This window comes from Telopea speciosissima, chromosome 9 (genome assembly GCF_018873765.1).
Source record: "Telopea speciosissima isolate NSW1024214 ecotype Mountain lineage chromosome 9, Tspe_v1, whole genome shotgun sequence".
NCBI lineage: Eukaryota > Viridiplantae > Streptophyta > Magnoliopsida > Proteales > Proteaceae > Telopea > Telopea speciosissima.
In genome coordinates, this window is record NC_057924.1 from 62,602,366 (window position 1) to 62,622,402 (window position 20,037).

General features: G+C 36.0%; 1 protein-coding gene across 1 annotated transcript; it reads left to right on the forward strand.

Moving 5' to 3' along the window:
* The first annotated feature begins 274 nt into the window (after positions 1–274).
* Positions 275–5,671, forward strand: LOC122639249 (nuclear transcription factor Y subunit B-10-like). Its single transcript, XM_043832067.1, has 5 exons — positions 275–378; positions 4,891–5,020; positions 5,212–5,217; positions 5,356–5,430; positions 5,536–5,671. Exons 1-5 carry the CDS (start codon positions 275–277, stop codon positions 5,656–5,658), a joined length of 438 nt encoding a protein of 145 aa, XP_043688002.1. The 3' UTR covers positions 5,659–5,671.
* The last annotated feature ends 14,366 nt before the right edge of the window (positions 5,672–20,037 follow it).

Sequence of the window (20,037 nt, forward strand, 5' to 3'; positions counted from 1 at the left end):
GTTATTATCAAAGTTGTCTTTGTCTAGCACATTTTCAAGTACACATGAAATGACAAGATTTATCCTCGTTGAAAAAACATTGTGTTTTTTTTTTATTTTTATTAAAGAGCATAATTGATTAAAAGTAAGGTTACAATTTATTTTTCACCAACCTCAATTACAACAACATTTTGGCATCTTTTTATGATATGGATGAATATGAATAGGGTTTTGTTCTATTATGAGTTGCATTATATTTCTCTTTGTTTGATGTCTCTACTTTGTGCATGGAATGATGGCTTCGCTGCAACTGGAGAAGCCATGCAAGAACAACGTGGGGTGGGATGGGAAACTTGTGCTCTTTAAGGGCCATGGTTCAACCTCTTCGAGGGTTGAAGAGTAAAGTAAGAATAAGAAGACGATCTTCTCTCTCAATACATTCTTGGAATTCATTCTATGTCGATTTCACATTCTCAGATTATAAAAATAGGTGTTTTTATCGTCGGACATTGCGAAATCGATCTAGAATGCAGTTCGAGAATGAATATACAATAAAGGAAAATGTGCTCTGTGGGGAAGGGGGAGCGCAGGCCACGCCCAAACACATGCGGGGGGGGGGGGGCGAAATGACTGCCCCACCCCATGAAAGATGAAAAATCCGCCCCCTGATGCCAGCGCACGATCTCATTGGCTGACACTATGCCCATCTCGTGCCCGCTAAGTGTATGAGGCTGACATCCAAGCCCAACTGGGCAGCCCTCTTATGAGCACTTATGGACTGAACAGAGTCCTTATCAATTTGGGCTGGGCTAAGTAAGACTTGAATATGTCGACCTGTCTAACCCACTCTTAACTAAGCTCCTTTTTTTGGTTGGATTGTTAATAAGACTGTTTTGATTATTAGAATGTTGCAAGAATCTAGTCTAAGACATTATTATGGCTGTTTATTGGGCCAATCCAACAAACCCGAGGCCCAGATTTTGGCTCATATAATGCCTCAATTTGCGAAAATCTAGGTTAATATGGGCCTGTATTAAATTTAAAGTTTGGCCCAACTTAAGCCTGGCCCTTAAATATACTATGGCTGGCTTGAATGATATGCAATTGTCCGCATAGCTCGACATTATCTATTCGAATAATTATCACCTCCAATTCGCTGCCCGCTCCAATTTCCTCCAATTCCTCACATAGGAGTGGAAAAATGGCACATAAGCTGGTTTCTCTCTGTGCTCACTGTTAATTATTTTTATTTGTCATATTGTAGCTTATTGGCGCTTAGATTTTTTGGATATGTTGTCCATGTTCAACCTTAGCTAAGTTTATGACCTTAGTCCAAAAGTAGCATTAGTCAATACATCAAGTTTGATCAAGATTTGGACGATTAGGATAAATCTTTCATGAGTGGTAGGTCACATGGCTGAGTTTGGCTTTAAAATTCGACAAATAGATAACCAATGTGGTCTACTATTTATCTAGTGTTTGAATGACCACATCAACCCTCCACTACTTTGTTGGATGAGAAAATATTAAATGTTGGAAATGTGTCCATCAAATCCAAATTGTGTGAATTAAGTAAATTAATTTGCATGATTTAATTATGGTCCTTTGTGGTTTTCAAAGAAGAGTCTGTTGATGGCATTGTCAAAGGTGGACGCATGATCTTCTTAATTTTTTGTTCTTGTAATCAAACAGAGTATGTCCTCCTTTCCTCCTTGTAATTATTTTTCTTTTTAATACAAATTGACCTTTAGCGAAAAAACAGCCCTTTGTAGTCCTTAGGTTTTAACCTAAAACTATTCACGACTAGTGTCGGCACTAAACACCCATTTCATATGGTCGTCGCAATGTGTGTACTTAGGAATGAAGATTATAGGGCCCAAGTGCGAGTGTACATACTGTGTTTACATTGAACTGAATCACACGAGAATTTTACATGTGGATTATTGTCGATTTAATTGAAATGAAACTCTCGTCAGTAGTATACGGTTAGTAATTTGGTTCCCTTGACCTGAGGCAGGGGTCCTTATCGGTGCAGCTACACAATCTGGGTTTTGGTGTACCCACTGTTATTGTCTCCTTGACTATATATCGTTGTACTAGATTCACAATGTTTGGTTGTATTCGAAAAAGATGTCCAACATCGAATACACTGCTTTAATTGGGAAGAAATATATTCAAAAAAAAAAAAAAGAGTGAATGTCTATATTGATTGGATACAAATCCAACATTGGTTGCATTTTGGTAAAATTGTTTGCAAAAGTTTGAAAATTTATATTATTTATTAATATTTATTTTCACAAACATTTTTGAAAACATTTTTAAAAGTTTGATCGGGATTACAAAATCTCTAAAATTGAAACTTTAGTTCACTGGTGCCTTAACAGTAATTTTACACATGCCCTGCAATGTAACGTGTGATATTGTTCAGTGGTGACTGATGTGTAATTACCTGCTTAAATTGGGAATTATTGGTTGCACATACTGGTCAGTGTACTTGTTGGCAAATATTGTATTGAGAATGTGGTATTTGACTGATATATGTGTTAGTAAATAACAACGCAGCAGAATGGCGATTTACAAAAAAAGAAGAGAAAGAGAAAACACAAACACATACGAGACAGAGATTTACGTGGTTCACCCCCAACAAGGTAGCTTACATCCACGGTAGAGCAATAGATCCAAATCCACTATTTCTGTGAAGAAAATACAAAACCTCTCTCACACATTCACATCTCTCAAAGAGATAACAACTATATATAGTTATAATATAGAAAAAATCCTAACCCACAAAAGTACAAAATTGCCCCCAAAAGCCCACCCAATCTGATTCGGGCTCCAAACCAATATAGGACGAATAATATATCAAATCGAAGATTTCGACGAGCTTTTTGACCATTTACACGCGTTTTGAAGGTGAAACACCTCACCAAAGAATCAACCAGTACTTTCTGACTTAAAACTGAGATCAGACTTCACCAATAATAATATGGAATGGTGGTTGAAATCCCAATGGGATCATACCCCTTTCCTATTAATCTATCCCATTTAAGTAATACATCTATGAGATAATAAACTTTTCGTTTACCCCATTGAGTAAGAATCTTGATGGGAAATGTGATCTCACATTAAGTTAGGAGAGATGAGGTGGAAGGGAATCTTTTTCCTACCACTTTTCTGAATTATGACTTCATATATCAATTAAATCATACCTTAGTTGGATATGATTCAAAAAGGCATGATTTTGTGGGAGATTGGTGATTGACTCAAAATTGGAAAGTCCACATCACCAATATTTCCTAAAGATGAATTAAACAAGAAATAAAGATGAGAGAATAAAATCTCTCAAGTAATTCTCTCTCTGTGTCTCTCAAATATACGACCTCTGCTCCTCTCCCTCTCCATCCATCGAGCTCCTTCAGTCTCTTTACGTAATTGTGAACGGTGTTGAGCTTGTGAAAGTGCCAAGGTCACATATAATGTCTCAACTCTCTCTCTCTCTCTCTCTCTCTCTCTCCCTCATGTACGATCTCTCCTCTCCCTCTCTAACCATTGAGCTCCTTCAATCTCTCTAGGTAATTGTGAGTGGTGTTGAGCTTATGAAAATGCCAAGGTCACGTGGAGGCCTTGCACTTGTGAGGTTACAGGTAACCTTTATTTTTTTTTATATAATTAATTCTTGTAAGGAACCCACACCGGTAGGACGTTCCCCGTCTCAACTTCCGCAACATTAAGGCATAAATTCTACTTGATGACAAGCTATACAGTTAAGAATCTGAGATAGACCATAAAATGTTACATACACTACAGGAAAAAGGGTCTTGCGTGACATTTTTAGACGAGCCTTAGCGGCGTTTATCGGTAAACGCAGTCATATAGGAATATTCGACGGCGTTTACTAACAAACGTCGGTATAATACGTAGAAATCATGGCGTTTATATGTAATCGCCGCTACACATACATCTTTGGGGGCGTTTGGTTTGAACTGTCGGGATATGTAACAATACAACGGCGTTTATTTATAAACGCCGTAGTATCATAAATCTTTGGGGGCGTTCGTTTTGAATTGCCGGGGTATGTAACAATACAACGGCGTTTATTTATAAATGCCGTAGTATCATAAATCTTTGGGGGCGTTCGTTCTGAATTGCCGGGGTATGTAACAATACAGCGACGTTTATTTGTGAATGCCGTAGTATCATACTATATGTATCGCTTTCATATGTATTTTCGGGCGTTTACTAAAAAACGCCGTTATATGGGGTACAATATCACGACCTTTATTAATAATCGCCGCTTAATATAATGCATTTTTTCGCACAAAAACTCCAAGCTCTATTCATTTCCCGCCTCTTGCTGCGCGCTAAGATACCCTCTCTAAATTATCAAATCCCAATCCCTCGCGTTTCTCTCTCAATCTATCACGATGGTTCTCCCTCAAATCCCAATCCCTCACGTTTCTCTCCCAATCTCTCGCATTCTCCCTCAAATCTCTCTCAATCTCTCACAGTCTCTTTCACTCTTGCTTCCGCTGCAAGCTCTGGACTATTTGTGGTTCAGTAGACAACCCAAACTATTCACTTCCGTGCACCGATCACCGTCCCTCTCGTCCCTCTCTAATCTTCACATTTTTCGCCGGATTTCTCTCAAATCTCTTTCAACCTTGCTCCCGCTGCAGCCGTTGTGGACCATTTGGGGCTAAAACAGTCGATTGAGGATCAAGGGACAGATTCTAGGGTTGGTGTTGCTCCGGCTACCACTGCCAGGAGCTCCAGCCTGCTGTAGCTGATGGTGGTGTTGCTCTCGGCCTCCCTGCTCGGGGAACATCTCCTACTCTGAGGTACGTAGTAAGCTCTTACTGTTCTTATTCCTCTTTGATCTCTTTCTATCTTTCTCTCACGTCGGTGGTTTAGGGCAAGCGATAAGTGTCAGCGAGAGAAAAGAAAGACGATTAATGGTGATGATCTACTCTGGGCGATGGCGACGTTGGGTTTCAAAGATTATATTGATCCCCTTAAGGTGTATCTGAATAGGAACAGAGAGGTAATTTGTGAACTTTCTTGTATGGTGTTTTTGTTTAGTTGAATTTTCTTTTTTATGTTCACTTGTGTTTGCTTATTCTTTTCATCGATCTCCAATCTTGTGCTCTTTGACTAGTTTGGAAAGTTTAAAACTAACTCGTTGATGTTTTCTTTTTCCCTGGTTGATTTTCGTGGATGGACGTGTTGCGGTAGATGGAGGTATTTTTTCTCCCCTTTATGTTGTAGCTCTGCTCTTTTTCGTTTTTCTGCTGTCCTTCGACATCTGTTCATTGTATTTTTTTTTTTCATTCTTTGGAATGGTTTACTCATCTTGTTGTCTATTTATGGTTCTGATAGGGTGATACCAAGGGATCTGCAAAGAGTGGTGATAAAAGGGATGCTGTTGGAGTTCAACCTGGTCCAAATGCACAGGTAATGGATTCTCCACTTAAGTTTGTGTTTCTAATCCTTCGTCGTCCAGCTTACGTATAAATGCTTACAGTGGTGTATTTATTGCCTGGTAAATAAATTTCACAGATTGCTCATCAGGAATCCTTCACACAGGGAGTGAGCTATATGAATTCTCAAGTAATAATTTTACCTCTGTTTCTATTTCAGCATTTAGATCAACATAGACATTCCGATCAAGCCAGACATTAAAAAGTTATATTAATTTCTAATGTAACACATTTTTCTCTTTTAACCGGAGTAAGTTGTCTCTCCTGAAGCGTCTCTAGCTGGTATCTAGTATACATTCCAGCCTTCTAGGTTCTTGGTCCAAGTGACCTATCAGTTATTGATCTTATGATGGTAGTAGAATGTACAGTAGGAAAATCAATATATATTAAGATGATAAGCTTTAGTTAATCCAAATTTATCTGATCATACTTTTGCTCAATTTTGGTGTAAAAAGGATCGAATTAAAGGGTAAAATAGGAGAGGAATTAGAAGTTTTAATTCTTCTTTTCCTTTTAAACTGACCTTTTGTTGTTCTATCCTTGAGAGAGAGAGAAGGAAAAGAGAAAAGTTGAAAACTTTTTCTTTTTTGGATTGTTAGGCCTGAAAAGGATTTTGGATTCCTGTATGAAATTGAGTGGAGATGTGCTTAATGGCTCTTGATTATGATGATAATGGTGGGTTCTCTTCTTTCCCTTTCAATGTTTCTTTCTGAGATTTAGGGAGGAGAGTGAGTTCACATGTCCTTCAATGTGAACACTATTTGACTGATTTTGGAGTTGATGATGATGAATTGTGGGCTGCTACATTCACATCCACATCCCACCATGCCCCTTTTTCTCTGTTCTGTCCTTGTGCTTCTGCAGTTCATTTAAATTCTCATCTGCCTTAGCTGAAATGTCTCAGAAATACTTTCAGATTACAGCCTTTGACTCTTAACAAGAGAATCACTTTTGTCCCATTTCTTGATTTCCCTCCCTCTCTGGTGCTTGAATTGATAATTCTTGAAGCACAATGTGAAGTGGTCTCTCATTTTCCAACAAGATGGCTCACACAATAAGCTGTCTTATCTAAGAAGAATGATTTCAAAGCAACATGAACACTGTGGATGATACCCTTTGTTGATCCAACCACCAATAGCTCTATAGTCCTCTATCTGGGTTTGTTTTAGACATTTAGTTGAGCTTATTTAAAGGTAAAGTTGTATGGTATTTACTATTCAGTTTAACATCATTTTCTACCCTTAAATTTCATCAATTTTGTTTAATTTTGAGTTGTAGTTTTCTATAATACCTAGGTTTTAGCAGTAACTCTATTCTTGAATTTCTATTCTTTCTTCTTTTGTACTAGTTTCTCTAAGTTTCCATTCATTAGAGGGTCCCATGACTCCCATCCTCTAAATCTATTAATGATTATTAAGCTATTTGAAAATTGATTCTGTCCCCCACAAACATCAGAGATTAAAGTGGCTATCTCATTATTTACTCCTACTTTTAATTCAGGAAAGTTGGTTTAAGAGATCTCATGTTATTGAGATTATACATGATGGCTAGTTTGAATTTCTCAATGTAGCAAAACAATGTACCTTGTACCAGTGAATATCTTTTCCAAGACTATCAAAACCATGAAGCAAAACACCCTAATTTCAATACTAAAATGCTTAAGATTTTCTGAGTTCACTGATTTGATCCAAAGAAGAATCTGTCAACTTCTTTACTGTGGTTTTGAAATTTTTTTTTTTTGGTCTAAGGGAAAAAATATTTGTCATAAACCTAAATACTAGAAATGAACCCAGGTGACCTTATAATGAAAGAAAGGGAACTAGGGACTGGTGATTCTTGGGTTTGCTTTAAATTCAAAAGTAGTTCCTTTCCTCATAGAAGCTTTTGCTTGACTCAGTTATTTTGAAAGCAATGGAGTAAATGATGAAAGCTTCTCAACTCTCTAATCTCAACACCCCCCCCCATACATCTTCTTCCCCTGTTTGTTACTCTCAATCTCTAACTCCTTCTCATTGTAGAGATGGACATTGACCTAAAAAAAATATTTTAACAGGGGAAGGGATTGATATTTGATACTTCTCAGATTTGCTGTTAAATTTGTTGCTTTTCTCCATATATTCATTCACCTCTCTAAGTTTCTGATATTAATGGATTTATCTCCCCTCTTCTCCTTGTTACCTTCAACTCTTGAACTTTTTCCCAAATCCCAACCATTCACAGATTCTTATATGTTTTAAAACCAACTAAAGAAAGATCTCCAATAGGTTTTGTCTTGATTCTGACTTTATGGGTTGTACCGGGTGACTTATTCCTACCTTTTTTTGGATCTTTTTATATGTTTTCTCACACATAAACAATCCATTGGTCTAAACATGACATTAGAATAAATTTTTTTTAATTAAGATCCATTAATAATGGTCTCTCATTATAAGGTCAAGACCATGACTCCTTTCCTTTTAGTAAATCACCCTAAGGTCATATATGAACATTATAGCTTGACACCAGCACCCCCAGCCCCTTAATTCTCCCCTCTTGGCCTGAAGATCAAGATTGGGATTGGAAGTTGGAACTAAATATCACTTGTATGTATCTTTGCGATTTCTATTCATCTTAGGTTTTAAAACATAGATTACAGAGAAACATTTCTGTATTAAATCAATTATATACAGAGAAACACCAAAAGACACATATAGAATCCAGCCTTTTGGTTCAAACTTGGAAAATTTTCAGATGCACAACCTTAAATATTCATAGACAGAGACATTGTTTTACTTTGTTTTCCCCTCAATAAGAAAACCTTAACAAGTGAAAGGAGACTATCTCAATTCTCCTGGCTGTTTGTTATGAAAGTTGAGTACCATGGGTTCTGGGTATAAATAGAAAAAATTTTACAGAGTAGTCTACAGAAAGAAAAAAAACAGAGAAAAGGAGGGAAAAGGGTAATGTGGAGTTGGTAGCCTTGTCAATCCCTCTTTCTCTATCTCTCTCTCTCTCTCTCTCTCTCTCTCTCTCTCTCTCTCTCGATTCTTGAATATTTTCTGTTCAGTAGACAATATCCATAAGTTCTATTCGTGCTTTTGTGAAAATGTGTGTTCATGACTCTCCCTCTTTGGTGCTTTTCTAATATTTGGTTTGAGTGTGATGAAAGAGTGCAATTTGTTTCCTCATCCGCCAGGAGAAAGTCTCATTTTATGAATTGATCAGCGAGGTCTTTAAAATGGCTCAGGTGGTGGAGTAATGATTGGACACCATCCATGTAGTTTCTTGGAGATGAAAACATGATGTCCTATGCTCCAACATCTACGGTGATCTGAATTTGACTTCATACTTTTCTCTTGGCCTACTAACTTATTATTTTTATAATGACAATGGAGATGTTGATGAGGTAATGGATAGTCTTTTCTTTTTCTGTAAATTGATCTAGATGTTTTTAAATGAGTTGCTTTCCGTGTAGCAAACTTCACTTGACGGCATAGAGTTGTTCATGATTCTTTCTCAATAATTACTCTTCCTTTCATTCTAATTCCCATTTTGTATACTGCACTCCCCATTGTTATTGGCTCCCCAATGCAACACTAGGGTACATGGAAATTTGTTTGATTCATACATACTCTTTTTTTTTTTTTTCTTTTAATGTTCTAGAAACTCCGGAAACAAGCAGAGATAGGTGTTGTGGTGTGGTGTGGAACTTTGCATGGCAGTTCAGTCGTGAAGAAGTTGTTTCATGGAACAAATTTTGTAAAAAACACGACTTCCTTCTCCACATTATTTATTTTTAATTGTTGCTTTGTATTTATTTTCTTCATTTTCGAATAAATGTGTCTATATGTTTTCCTTGTTAGGTCAATGTACATTGCTGCAGAGTTATATGAGACGAGAGAGAGGAGGGTCAGAGAAGAAGAATAGAAAAACAACGAGCATTTTCAGCCAAGTGAGTAGTAGTTTTCTGGGTTCTTTGACTTTATTATCTTTTTCTAACTCAAGTAGGGAACCTACTCCATTTGGTTTAGGATTGCCTTTGTTCTCTTTTCAAACTTGGATATTTTTGGAACTCTATTTTCAACCTTAAAGATATAGCTGTTAGCATTAGTTTTTTTCATGGTAGTTTAGGCATATTCATTGGTTGAAATTGGATATAGATTTTGTACTGAAAATCTGGTCATGCTTCTTAGTTGAAAGTTAGCAAAAGTGTGTCTGCAGTAGTTCTTTTTTAGTTTGTTCTTTTGGGGATATTATCAGAAGATATGATTGAACTATACAATGACATAGAGATGGTATATCAATCATTGTGAATTCTTCTTCTTTGTTCTCTATGATACTTTATGTCGATATGAGCTAATAAAATTGGTACATGGTTATATTGCTACAGGTACTGCCTATTGCGAGTTTGATTTCAAACCAGACACTTTTTTGACATGATCAAACTAATAAAGAATGGTACATTGTTATATTGTTGCAGGTAACGTCCATTTGAATACTAATGTCAATGAGTTATTGCTAAATTTTGTGTGTTTACTGGAGTTGCTTGGTGATTTAAAGCACTCCTTGTCTAAGGTGTTCATTGATTGAAGACATAGAGCAAAGTATATACATTGTTTATTTTGTTTTTGAATTTTAATAATTAGTCATAGGTTGTAAGTGTCTTTTGGGGTAAGGTAGATTAAATGTAATTAAGTTTCAAACGGTCATTTGTACAGGTAAACTTAAACTATTTTGGATCTTGTCATTATTTCATTGTTTTTAGGGATGAATGTTCTCTTTTTTTTTTTTTGTGGAAGTCTTATATCTCTTCACATCAATAGGTTAAAGGATAAGATAACTAAACAGGTTAAAGGATTAAGTAAATAATTTTTTTTTTTAAAATACTATATGTAGCGGCGTTTCTTACTAAATGCCTCTATATGTACCTTTTACCGGCGTTTAAGAAACGCCGCTCTAGGATATTTTACCGGCGTTTATGTAAACATGCCGCAAATAAATCATATTATACCAACGCTTACCAATCTATAGCGACATTTCATAAAACGCCGTTATAAAGTATATATGGCGACATTTGTTAACAATCGCCGGTGAAAGTGTACTTACACGGGCATATAGCATAAACGCCGTGATACATTTCCAACGGTACATTTGACGACATATGTGCGGCGTTTGTAATAAACGCCGCTGAATCATATAGTGGCGTTTTTTTAAGCTACGGAGACACTTAAAAAACGCCGCAAAAGACGTCTTTTCTTGTAGTGATATTATTTTTTTGCTAAAGATCAGTAGCTTTGAATATATGTAAAGAAGTAGTGTTATGTACAATGGAAGACTGAAAATAAAAAAAACGAGAAACTAACCAACAATCCTTTGGATGCTGAAAGTCATACAGAAAAAAAGATTATCTAAATCTGTAGTTTGGTCTTCCTGTAGCTTCCCAGTTTACAGCTTTGGCAATTAGGCTTGGGGCCGAATCCCAAGTCGCTGAAATTTTCCTCTTTGCTACGAAGTTTGCAAGCTTATCTGCTGAGGAGTTTGCCTCTCTATAACAGTGTGTGACCCTCCATTGGATGGAGTCTAAAAACGGCTTTATTGCCCACCAATCTTGCATGAAATACCATGGAAAATTGCCTGTTACATATGGTCAAATTGGCCACACCATCCCTGTCAAATACCAAATAACACCTGAATGCCTCTCCAAGTGTGCTTACCTACAGAATCATTTGTCTCCATTTATCTGCCCCTCCATTTCATCTAATACGGGAGTGAAAATGACCATCCTACCCCCTGCCCGAACACACTACTCGGGTGAGGTCCACTCCCCTCTATTAGATGAAATGGAGGAAATGGAGGGGCATAAATGTAGACGATAATTTTCCGTTAATGTAAATACATAGGTACATCATCAATCCGATTCCAATCCAATGTTAAAAAAATGACCACCTCACTTGATGTTGAGCTGGGAAGGCTCTCATTGAATCAAAATTCAAAAAAGGATCAAAAAACCATTCAGTGTTCAGGATTTGCTGATATTTTCCCTCTCTCTCACTTTTTCCAATGCATGCATACATACAGTAGATCCCAGGCCTGAAAGTTAATATTTTTGTAAAATGGTTTGGACATTTCCAAGGACATCTCCTTTCAGAGTACTTAATAGTGAAGAATAGAAAGAGACACCTCCACACAATGCCTTTTATCACACAACCTCAATTCATGCTCTGCTTCTAAACTGAATTTTTTTGAAGGGAAGAAATGAGATACCAGAGATTACTACTTGTTATTTCTCTTGCTTCATTACTTCTGGAAGTTAATATGTTCTTAGTTTCAGCAAGGAATCTTGATTCTTCAGAAGAAAATGCAGTCAAGGAATGGAGAAAGACCAACTACACCAACAGCTTGAACGACAAAAGATTCAAGAGTCATGGTTTGAGAGCAAAGAATGAGATAGCTACCAAGGAACAGAAGAGAAGAGCCCCAAGCGGTGCAAACCCACTTCACAATAGGTGAGAACAAACTTCTAAACAACTTCAAAAGTTTCTCAAGAGTCTTTGTTTTTTTTTTTTTTTTTTTGTTTTTTCTCAAGAAATGTAACTTCAACTTCAAATGGAGATGCGTGGGTAAGTGTTATGAAATTTTGATAATTCAGATCTTCCAAAGTTTGATTCTAAATGGGTTGTTTTGTAGTTATTAAAGAAATGAGAGGCTAAAGGCCTAAGGGTCTCAATATTCCATTCTTTTAACCTTGAATGAGTGATTCAAACAGTGTTTTCTTAAAGTAGTTTCATCCTCAAGAATAGCTGAAATTGTAGAAATAAGAATCCACCATGACCACTAAACTTACTTCTCCATGTAATGGAATGCAACTAACTCTTACATCAATATAGATCTTTTACGGCGCGTTGTCCTGTCCTGCCTGTGCTGTACAGACAGAGGGTCGTGCGTAATGATCATCTTACCCCTGCTCAGGCAGGGGTAAAGTGGTCAATGTGCACCGCCTTGTATCTGCACAGCGTGACAAAACAGACAGCCCGTGCGGTAGAAGATCTAGAGCCTTGTTTTATTTCTGGGTTTATTGGAAGGGAAATTCTATTTAATATGTGGGACTGAGCCATTAATTATTAGAAGATAGAGAGAAGAGTACAGAAGACAGAGAGCAACAAAAGAAAGCAACAACTCAAGACAAAAGGTTCATCCCTTTTGGATCCTGATGGGGTCTCTCTTTTAAGTAGCCAGACTGCAAAAAAATGGAAATGACCATGCCTTTACTCCAATAACAAACAACCAAAAGCAATCCATGTGTGTGTGTGCGAGAGCGAGACAGAGAGAGGGATGGCTTATGAGCATATAAAAATTGGTTCCTACATTTTAGTTCACAGCTTGTTTTTTATTCGTACACGGGTTCATGAGTAGTGCACATGACAAGTAAACCCTGCACACACGCACTCATAAAATTTCAAAATAAAATGGAGTGACTGAATGACACCTCTATACATGTATCTAAAGATTGGCATTATGATTTTAGTGCACGGTATTAGATCAGATATCAATCACCTTCAAAATTGATACGATATTGATATGTTATCGAAATACATCAGTCGTATCAGACAATTTTATCCTTGGTTTTTCCTAAAAGATGGGTATTTTGATTAGTTTACTCCTTGTTCGTATTGTTTCATCAATATGATATTAGTCAAGTATCGGTATCGATCAACTTCAAAACCATGCATGCAGTATCAGCCGTATCGGGCAATCCGATATCGATACCAATACCTGAAACTATGTTTGGCATCTACTTTTAATTGTCCTTATCTTATTATCAAAAGTTTTTTAAGATAGGGACATAGAAAGATATTCTTAAGTAAATTGACATTGACATATCTTTCAAGGTGACATTGTCATGCAAATTTTTTTCAAGTATACATGTGAAATGACATTATTATCTTTATTAGAATAAATTATATATCATATTGAAAGGAAAAAAAATTATAATTTATAAATTAGGCAGAAGTTTTGATACACGGTCGTGCATGTACACGGCCTGTATGAAGAGCTGCCAGATGGTCATAAATGCCCATCTGAAATGACCATAAAGCCCCCCCCCACCACCTATTGAATGCATTGATTCACGGATTAATCTACCATCTACCAATACCTTCCCCTATAAATTATTTAAGGTGTCAATAAGAAAATCCCTTAAATTTCCGGATTTGGATCCTCTGCTGCCGCCTGCCCGTGTGGTCGGCGTGCAACCTCACACATATCATTATGTCATTATCAAAATGTGCATATATGTGAAATGACTTTATTACCCTTATTAGAAAAAATTGTGTATCATATTAAAAGTGTCAAAAAAATAAAATTATAAATTATTCAGGATATCAAAAAGAAAATCCCTTAAATTCGGGGTCTCATATTACATAGAATCATCCATGTGATCACATGGTTTATCATTATGGATCTTCATGTGTGACTATTGATTAAGTGTAGTCAAGAACAATCTGTAGCTTTCGAACACTATCCATAAAGATCTTTAGGACAATATAATCCATTCAATATATTCCTTTTACGAGGCCCAAGAGATAGAGAGAGGTGTGAAAGTGAAGTGACCCGGAAGCCTAAGAAAAAAGCTACAGAGAAGCAAGCTAAGGAATTGTATAAGAGGCTCAGCACGTAAATAGGCTTTTGGTTTTGTTCTTCAATTTTCAATTCTGGGTAGCGCATCTGTCATTCTGTCTGGTATGTTCTGTTACTTTCATCAATCTTAGAAAAAATTCTGCTTCTTTTACTTTTCCAATTTTAAATGCTACACTTGGGTGTTGGTTTCTCTTGATTCGTGGGGTTCTTTCGTATAATTATTTTCCTTTCTTTCAACCCTGTCTTGACTGTGAATTCCCTACTGACCATTGATTTCTCTCGCCTTGATTTATTCCATTTCTTGCTAAATTTGGATATTGTCCCAAAGAGATTATGTTGGGGGGTAAAGCGTCTTGTATTCCGTCGTTTGCATTAATGGGCTGATTCTAAAAGGGTGTTAAGAGGCTGTAGGGGCTCAAGGCCCAGAGGAATCAGCCCACCTTGCGTGTTATCTTTTTGTTGAGCCTCAATTAATTGGTGGTTCCATAATGGGGTTTGGGGCGACAACCTTAAAAAATTTGTTTGGGACTATAAGGATATTTTGGTAAATTAACTGTATAGGATTTTGCTATAAATTTGTACTGAGGGTTCTTTCTTTCTTTGTATGCATTCTGAGATAGGTGTGAGGATGAGCTGTTGTAAACCTATTCTCCGTTGATAGTGAAACAAATCTTATCTCACCGTGGACGTAGAAAATCTTGCCAAACCCCAAATCCTTATGTCCATTCTGTGATTGTTTGCTACTTCCATTCATCTCCTGCATCATTTTAGGTTCACATTTTTCTCTACAAATTAATAATATTTGTGATGGTACCTTCGATGTCACAATAAAAGAGTAGGTAACATGTCCTTTAAAAATCCATTATTAGTTCTCTATTAAAGACATAAATAGAGCATTAACTAAAACCGCTAAATATGATAAATAAACAAGCTATCCTTGTAGGAAAACGAGAACTTAAACGATGCAGAAAATGGAAATCACAAACAACAGTCACACAATGCACACAAGGATTTACATGGTTCAACAAGATTGTCTACGTTCACGGTGAGATGAGACATACTTAATTGTCACTGGATAATAAGTTATAGTTGCTCATCCTTACATCTCAGATTTATTATAGAGAAAGAACCCTTGTTACAAATTAAATCTCATTAATCAATCAATAGAACTTCACTTGCTTGCAGGCAAGTTTCAATCTAATTTGAATTTGCCAAAATGCAAAATGAGCCTTGAAGATCCGGAGCTTGTGGAAGAGTGAACAATAATAAGCACAATAAGAGAGGAATATGCACGCCACCAATGGTAGTGTGGATAATGGTATCAACCACATAAGGCCCACATGTTAGGAAAGAGAAATTAATAAAAAAAAAAAAAACCCATGTTAGAGAGAAACAGTACTCCTGATGTTGTGGAAAAGTTTTTCCATTGATTAAATTAGCAATTGAAATCTTACAGATAGCTAACAAGACTATTACCTCTCTCTCTGCAAGGATTAAAATAGTCACATCACCTACCCACATGACAAAAGAATTATAGGTGCATGGGAATAGGTTTCTATCATGGGCATGTAGAAATTATTTTGTCCTACTTTTATTTTGGTACTAATTGGAACCTTGTATGTTGGGATCTAACTAGATTGCAACCCCATGATCCCCACATGTACCACACATGGTGGCATGCAGCTTAGAGACTTGAACTCAAGTCTTTTTCAAGGTGAGGTAGCACTGATGCAACACAAATTCAAAGATTAAATTAATTAGTTCAAAATTATTCATAACAAGTTTATGCTTTTAACAGTAGAAAAGATTAGGAACCAAAGAAAAAAAATTTATCATTTTCTTTGAAAACAATTGCTTCCCATATATTTTCAAAATAATGGAAAGTAGTTTTTTGTTCGGGAGTATGGTTTACGTCAATACTCTTATATATCTATCTCTTTCCTCTTTAAAATATGGGGGGGGGGGGAGAGGTGTCTTTCCATATAGGGAAGAGATAGATAGACTCATGGGAGGGCTGACGTAGACCACACTCTTGGACAGAATTCTTTTTTCCTAAGTTTTTATTTGATAGAGGGAGAGAGAGATATAGAGAGAGAGACACGTTAACATTTTATTTCAGGATGTGATCAAGAATTAATGTCGTAAAAATTATTTGGCCCATTATGTTTGAAAAAATAAATTATACAAATTGTTTTGTCGTGAAAATGCCATGTATTATTGAATAAAGTAGGGAGATGGAGAAACCACCTTACGTAGTGTCATACGTAAGGTGTTTTTTATTTTGCTGATTGGAAATTAATTAAGTAAAAAAGCAGAGTACAATGACAAAGCCCAGAAGACTAGACGAATAGATCCTTTAAATTTTAAACACCAAAAAAGTTAATAAAATAGTGATAAATCCAAAACTAGGGGAGGGAAAAAAACAATTAAGCAAGGTGATTCATCAAAAAGCCGAGAATAAGGTAGAAACATCAATTAAATGACGGTACGCACATCAAAAAGTTGGAGATGAGAAAGAAATGAGAGGAAGGTCTCATCCTGAGGCAAAATGTCTATTTCTTAATGTGTTTGGGTTTGTTGAACGAATGTATAGAAGTTTATTTTTAATCTGAAATGAAATGACTTTTCATATCTGTTCTATAGTACACGACGAAAAGGTCTGTCTTCTTTTATATCTTTCTCACCAAATATGATGAATCACAATATTTAAGCAAACTTTTCAATAATGTCAGAGATTGACTTACTACTGAAAGGGAAGGATAGTTTGATGTTGTGGCCAACACTTACTAAGGATCCCTTTCTAAACAAATCTAGAGAAAGGATAAGAAAAAAATAGGTAATTCACATTTTCTTGAGAATTCTAAAATAGACAACAATTAGGTATAAAAAGATTTGTCATGAGAAGGAACTCCTGGTTAGAGAGAGTGTGTCAGAGCACATCAAACAATAAAACAATGCCTAGGAATATTAGAATTGAACCATATCTTATGTCAAGGGACTTTCTGGGATTTTGATCAAATCAAAATCCAAGAGGTGAATTTCTTTGAAGAATTTTCAAGCCATAGCACTAAATCGCCACTCCCTTTTGGTCTTAGTAATGTGGAAACGAGAGTAGAGCAAACGTTAATTAAGTTATTGGAAGTACCAGACTCTGCAGGACACCACATTTCATCCCGAATAATAGAGGAAATCATGTTTGTCATATTGGATCCAACATCATATCACTACCAAAGTGTGTATACTTAAATATTTTCCTCCAAACCCAAGAGGCATCAACTAGGTAAGAGTGACAATCAAAATAGAATCTGGTTTTAAGTATCTTGAATATACCCAATCAGTCCAAATAATTTTTAGTTTAGACACTATTTAACAGATAAGCTTTATGATTTTTGCAATGTTAGCTTCCTTTACTCTACAAAATTCCAATCTATCTTCAATTTTTAGAAGGCAAACCATTGAAAAAGAAAGAAAGAAAAAAAAAAAAAAAAAAAAAAAAAAAAAAAAAAAAAACCTAGATAAACATCTGTAATCCAACTAACTGAAACTGAAAACAAACGTAACCAATTGAAGTCATCTAACCAAGTACGAAACTAATTCATTAACTTTTCATATCTCTATTTACGAAAAACATAATTAATCTTTTTTATTTTGATATAATTAAGCAAGCTTTAAAGAAAATGGGAGGATCAGTGATATTTCCAACAAGAAATATATCGAAGAGTTGGCACCGAACTAGCCGAAAACCAAAGTTTATTAGAAGCTTGGTGTAAAATTCCCAAATAATTAGCCTTTTATGATTACGTTGGCAATAATCCAGTTTAGAAATAATTATTTAAATATCCTATATTCTAATTTTCTTTCTTATAGCAAGTATTAATTCATGGTTGCATAAACTAGGATGTAAGATCAAAAAAGCTTTGTCGTCCATAAATAACTTCTCAAAATAATTTTTTAGGGAAAGAGATCGATGCCTGCGCCTCTAGAGTATGCACGCTCACTGGCTAATAGGATCGCACACATAAGCATTGACTTGGGCAGGATTTCCACCTTTCCATGGGGCAGCACGGTACTTCTGTGTGTTGCTGTCTAGGTGCAGGAGCCACGTGGGCCATGTTCTTTTCCCCATTTTTTATAGCTAAAAGGCTATTTTCCCCATTGTAAATGGGAGAAGACTTTCTACAAGGATAATGTAAGAAGAAATCTACATACTACAACCAGTGAGGAGTTGGAAAATAATATCATCCATATGGGCCTATATGGGACCCATATAATGAAAATAGGAGAAAGAAATGTCAGTGCATGTAAGTCCCACCAATTATTATGGTAGAATGTTTTCTGTGCCGGTGGCGTAGCCTGCGTCTAGACACATGGGGTGGGCAAAATGATCACCCTACCCTCCTGAATAACAGGCCCATGTGTCTGGGTGCAAGCTGCACTGTGGAGAACATTCTCCCAATTATTATATAAGAAAGATATAAATTGACTGACTAGAACCAAAAACAATAGTAAAGCAGTTGAGTAGGGCATGCATATTACTATTTAGTCATCACCTTTTTTATTTTTTGGTAAGATTTCTCTCATCTCCTTTGGTTTTTTTTTTTTTTTTTTTTTTATGAAAGTGTAATCACACAAACCACACACCAATCCCAAAAGATATCTCCCTTGGTAGTTGGTACTAAAGTAAATCTCTCTAAGGCAGGGTTTCAAAAAGAGAAACAATTAATCAGTTAAAGCAGCTCATTCTAATCTCTATTTGTATTTTTAACAAGCATAAAAAAGATCCAAGTATTACAAAAGTGATCCCCATTTCCGTGATCAACAATATAACTGACTATACACCTTCATAGTCAGCAAAATAATTGATAGGGAACTTTTGAGGATAAGCAAACAACCACAACTCCATTGTCTAATGTTTAATTAGTGAGTAGGTCCCCCCTTCAAACAAATGGGTAGGGGAATTGCCTAGATCTACTAGAAAAGAAAATTAATTACAAAATAAATAAGTTTGATTTTGTGTTACATTTAATTACTTTGTCTATAAACTTACTTGTTTTGTAATTCTTTTTCTTATCTCATAGATTTAAGAAATTGCATAAAAAAAAAAATTAGAAATTCAACAATTTTTTTATTAGGTTACGACCTTTGACAGCAATACTACAAAATTACATTCATAAGTTAAAATTTTTAATTTATGTTGTAAGAAGTATATAATGGAAACAAGATCAGTAAACCAATCTATATATGCGGTTTAAGGAGAATTTAAACAATTACTTATCCATTCATTCCATTGTTAATAAAAAAAACAAAATGAAAAAGAAAAGTTAAGAATTGGTTTATCAAATATTTCAGGACAAGAGATCGTTGTCTAGTCGTGTAGTGCCTACATCAGCATAGATGTCAATGAGAGCGCATGTAATGGCATCAATATAGATGCAATTTTTTACTTCATATATGGTCTTAGAACAAACACCAACCAAAACACAAAAAGAAACAAAAACAGAGCAAGATGACACAAAGATTTAACGTGGTTCACACATCAGTATGGTGTGCTACATCCACAGGCAAAGGCGAAATTGTTTCACTATGTAAATCAGAGAAAGTTACACTGGAGAACTTTCAAGAACACCCAAAACGGCGCTGCTGCTCTCTCCCTGAAACCCTAAAACGAAAAACCCCCCAAATCTTACATTTTACAATAAAGCGGGAAAAGAACATAAATACTCCTCCATCGGATCTGGGTCAATCCATTGAGTCGGGTCAAACCGTCCGCTACCAGCACAAATCTCAGAAAAAGTTCCATTTGGGTCACCACAAAAAAATGTCGGAGCGGGTCCAAGAATTCGAAACACACATAACACATGGAAAATAGGACGATACTTTTACACACTCTTGTGTCTAGGCGCAGGAGTCACGCGATGAGGGTCCCCCCACCCTAAAATCCTTTGATGAGTGTTTAGTCACGTTT

What these genes read in the sequence shown, in the direction of transcription:
- LOC122639249 (XM_043832067.1), top strand. Translation starts at nt 275, where the DNA reads ATGGCTTCGCTGCAACTGGAGAAGCCATGCAAGAACAACGTGGGGTGG. An exon ending in ACCTCTTCGAGGGTTGAAGA is followed by an intron (nt 379 to 4,890) that starts GTAAAGTAAGAA and finishes TCGGTGGTTTAG; the next exon opens with GGCAAGCGATAAGTGTCAGC. An exon ending in AACCTGGTCCAAATGCACAG is followed by an intron (nt 5,431 to 5,535) that starts GTAATGGATTCT and finishes TAAATTTCACAG; the next exon opens with ATTGCTCATCAGGAATCCTT.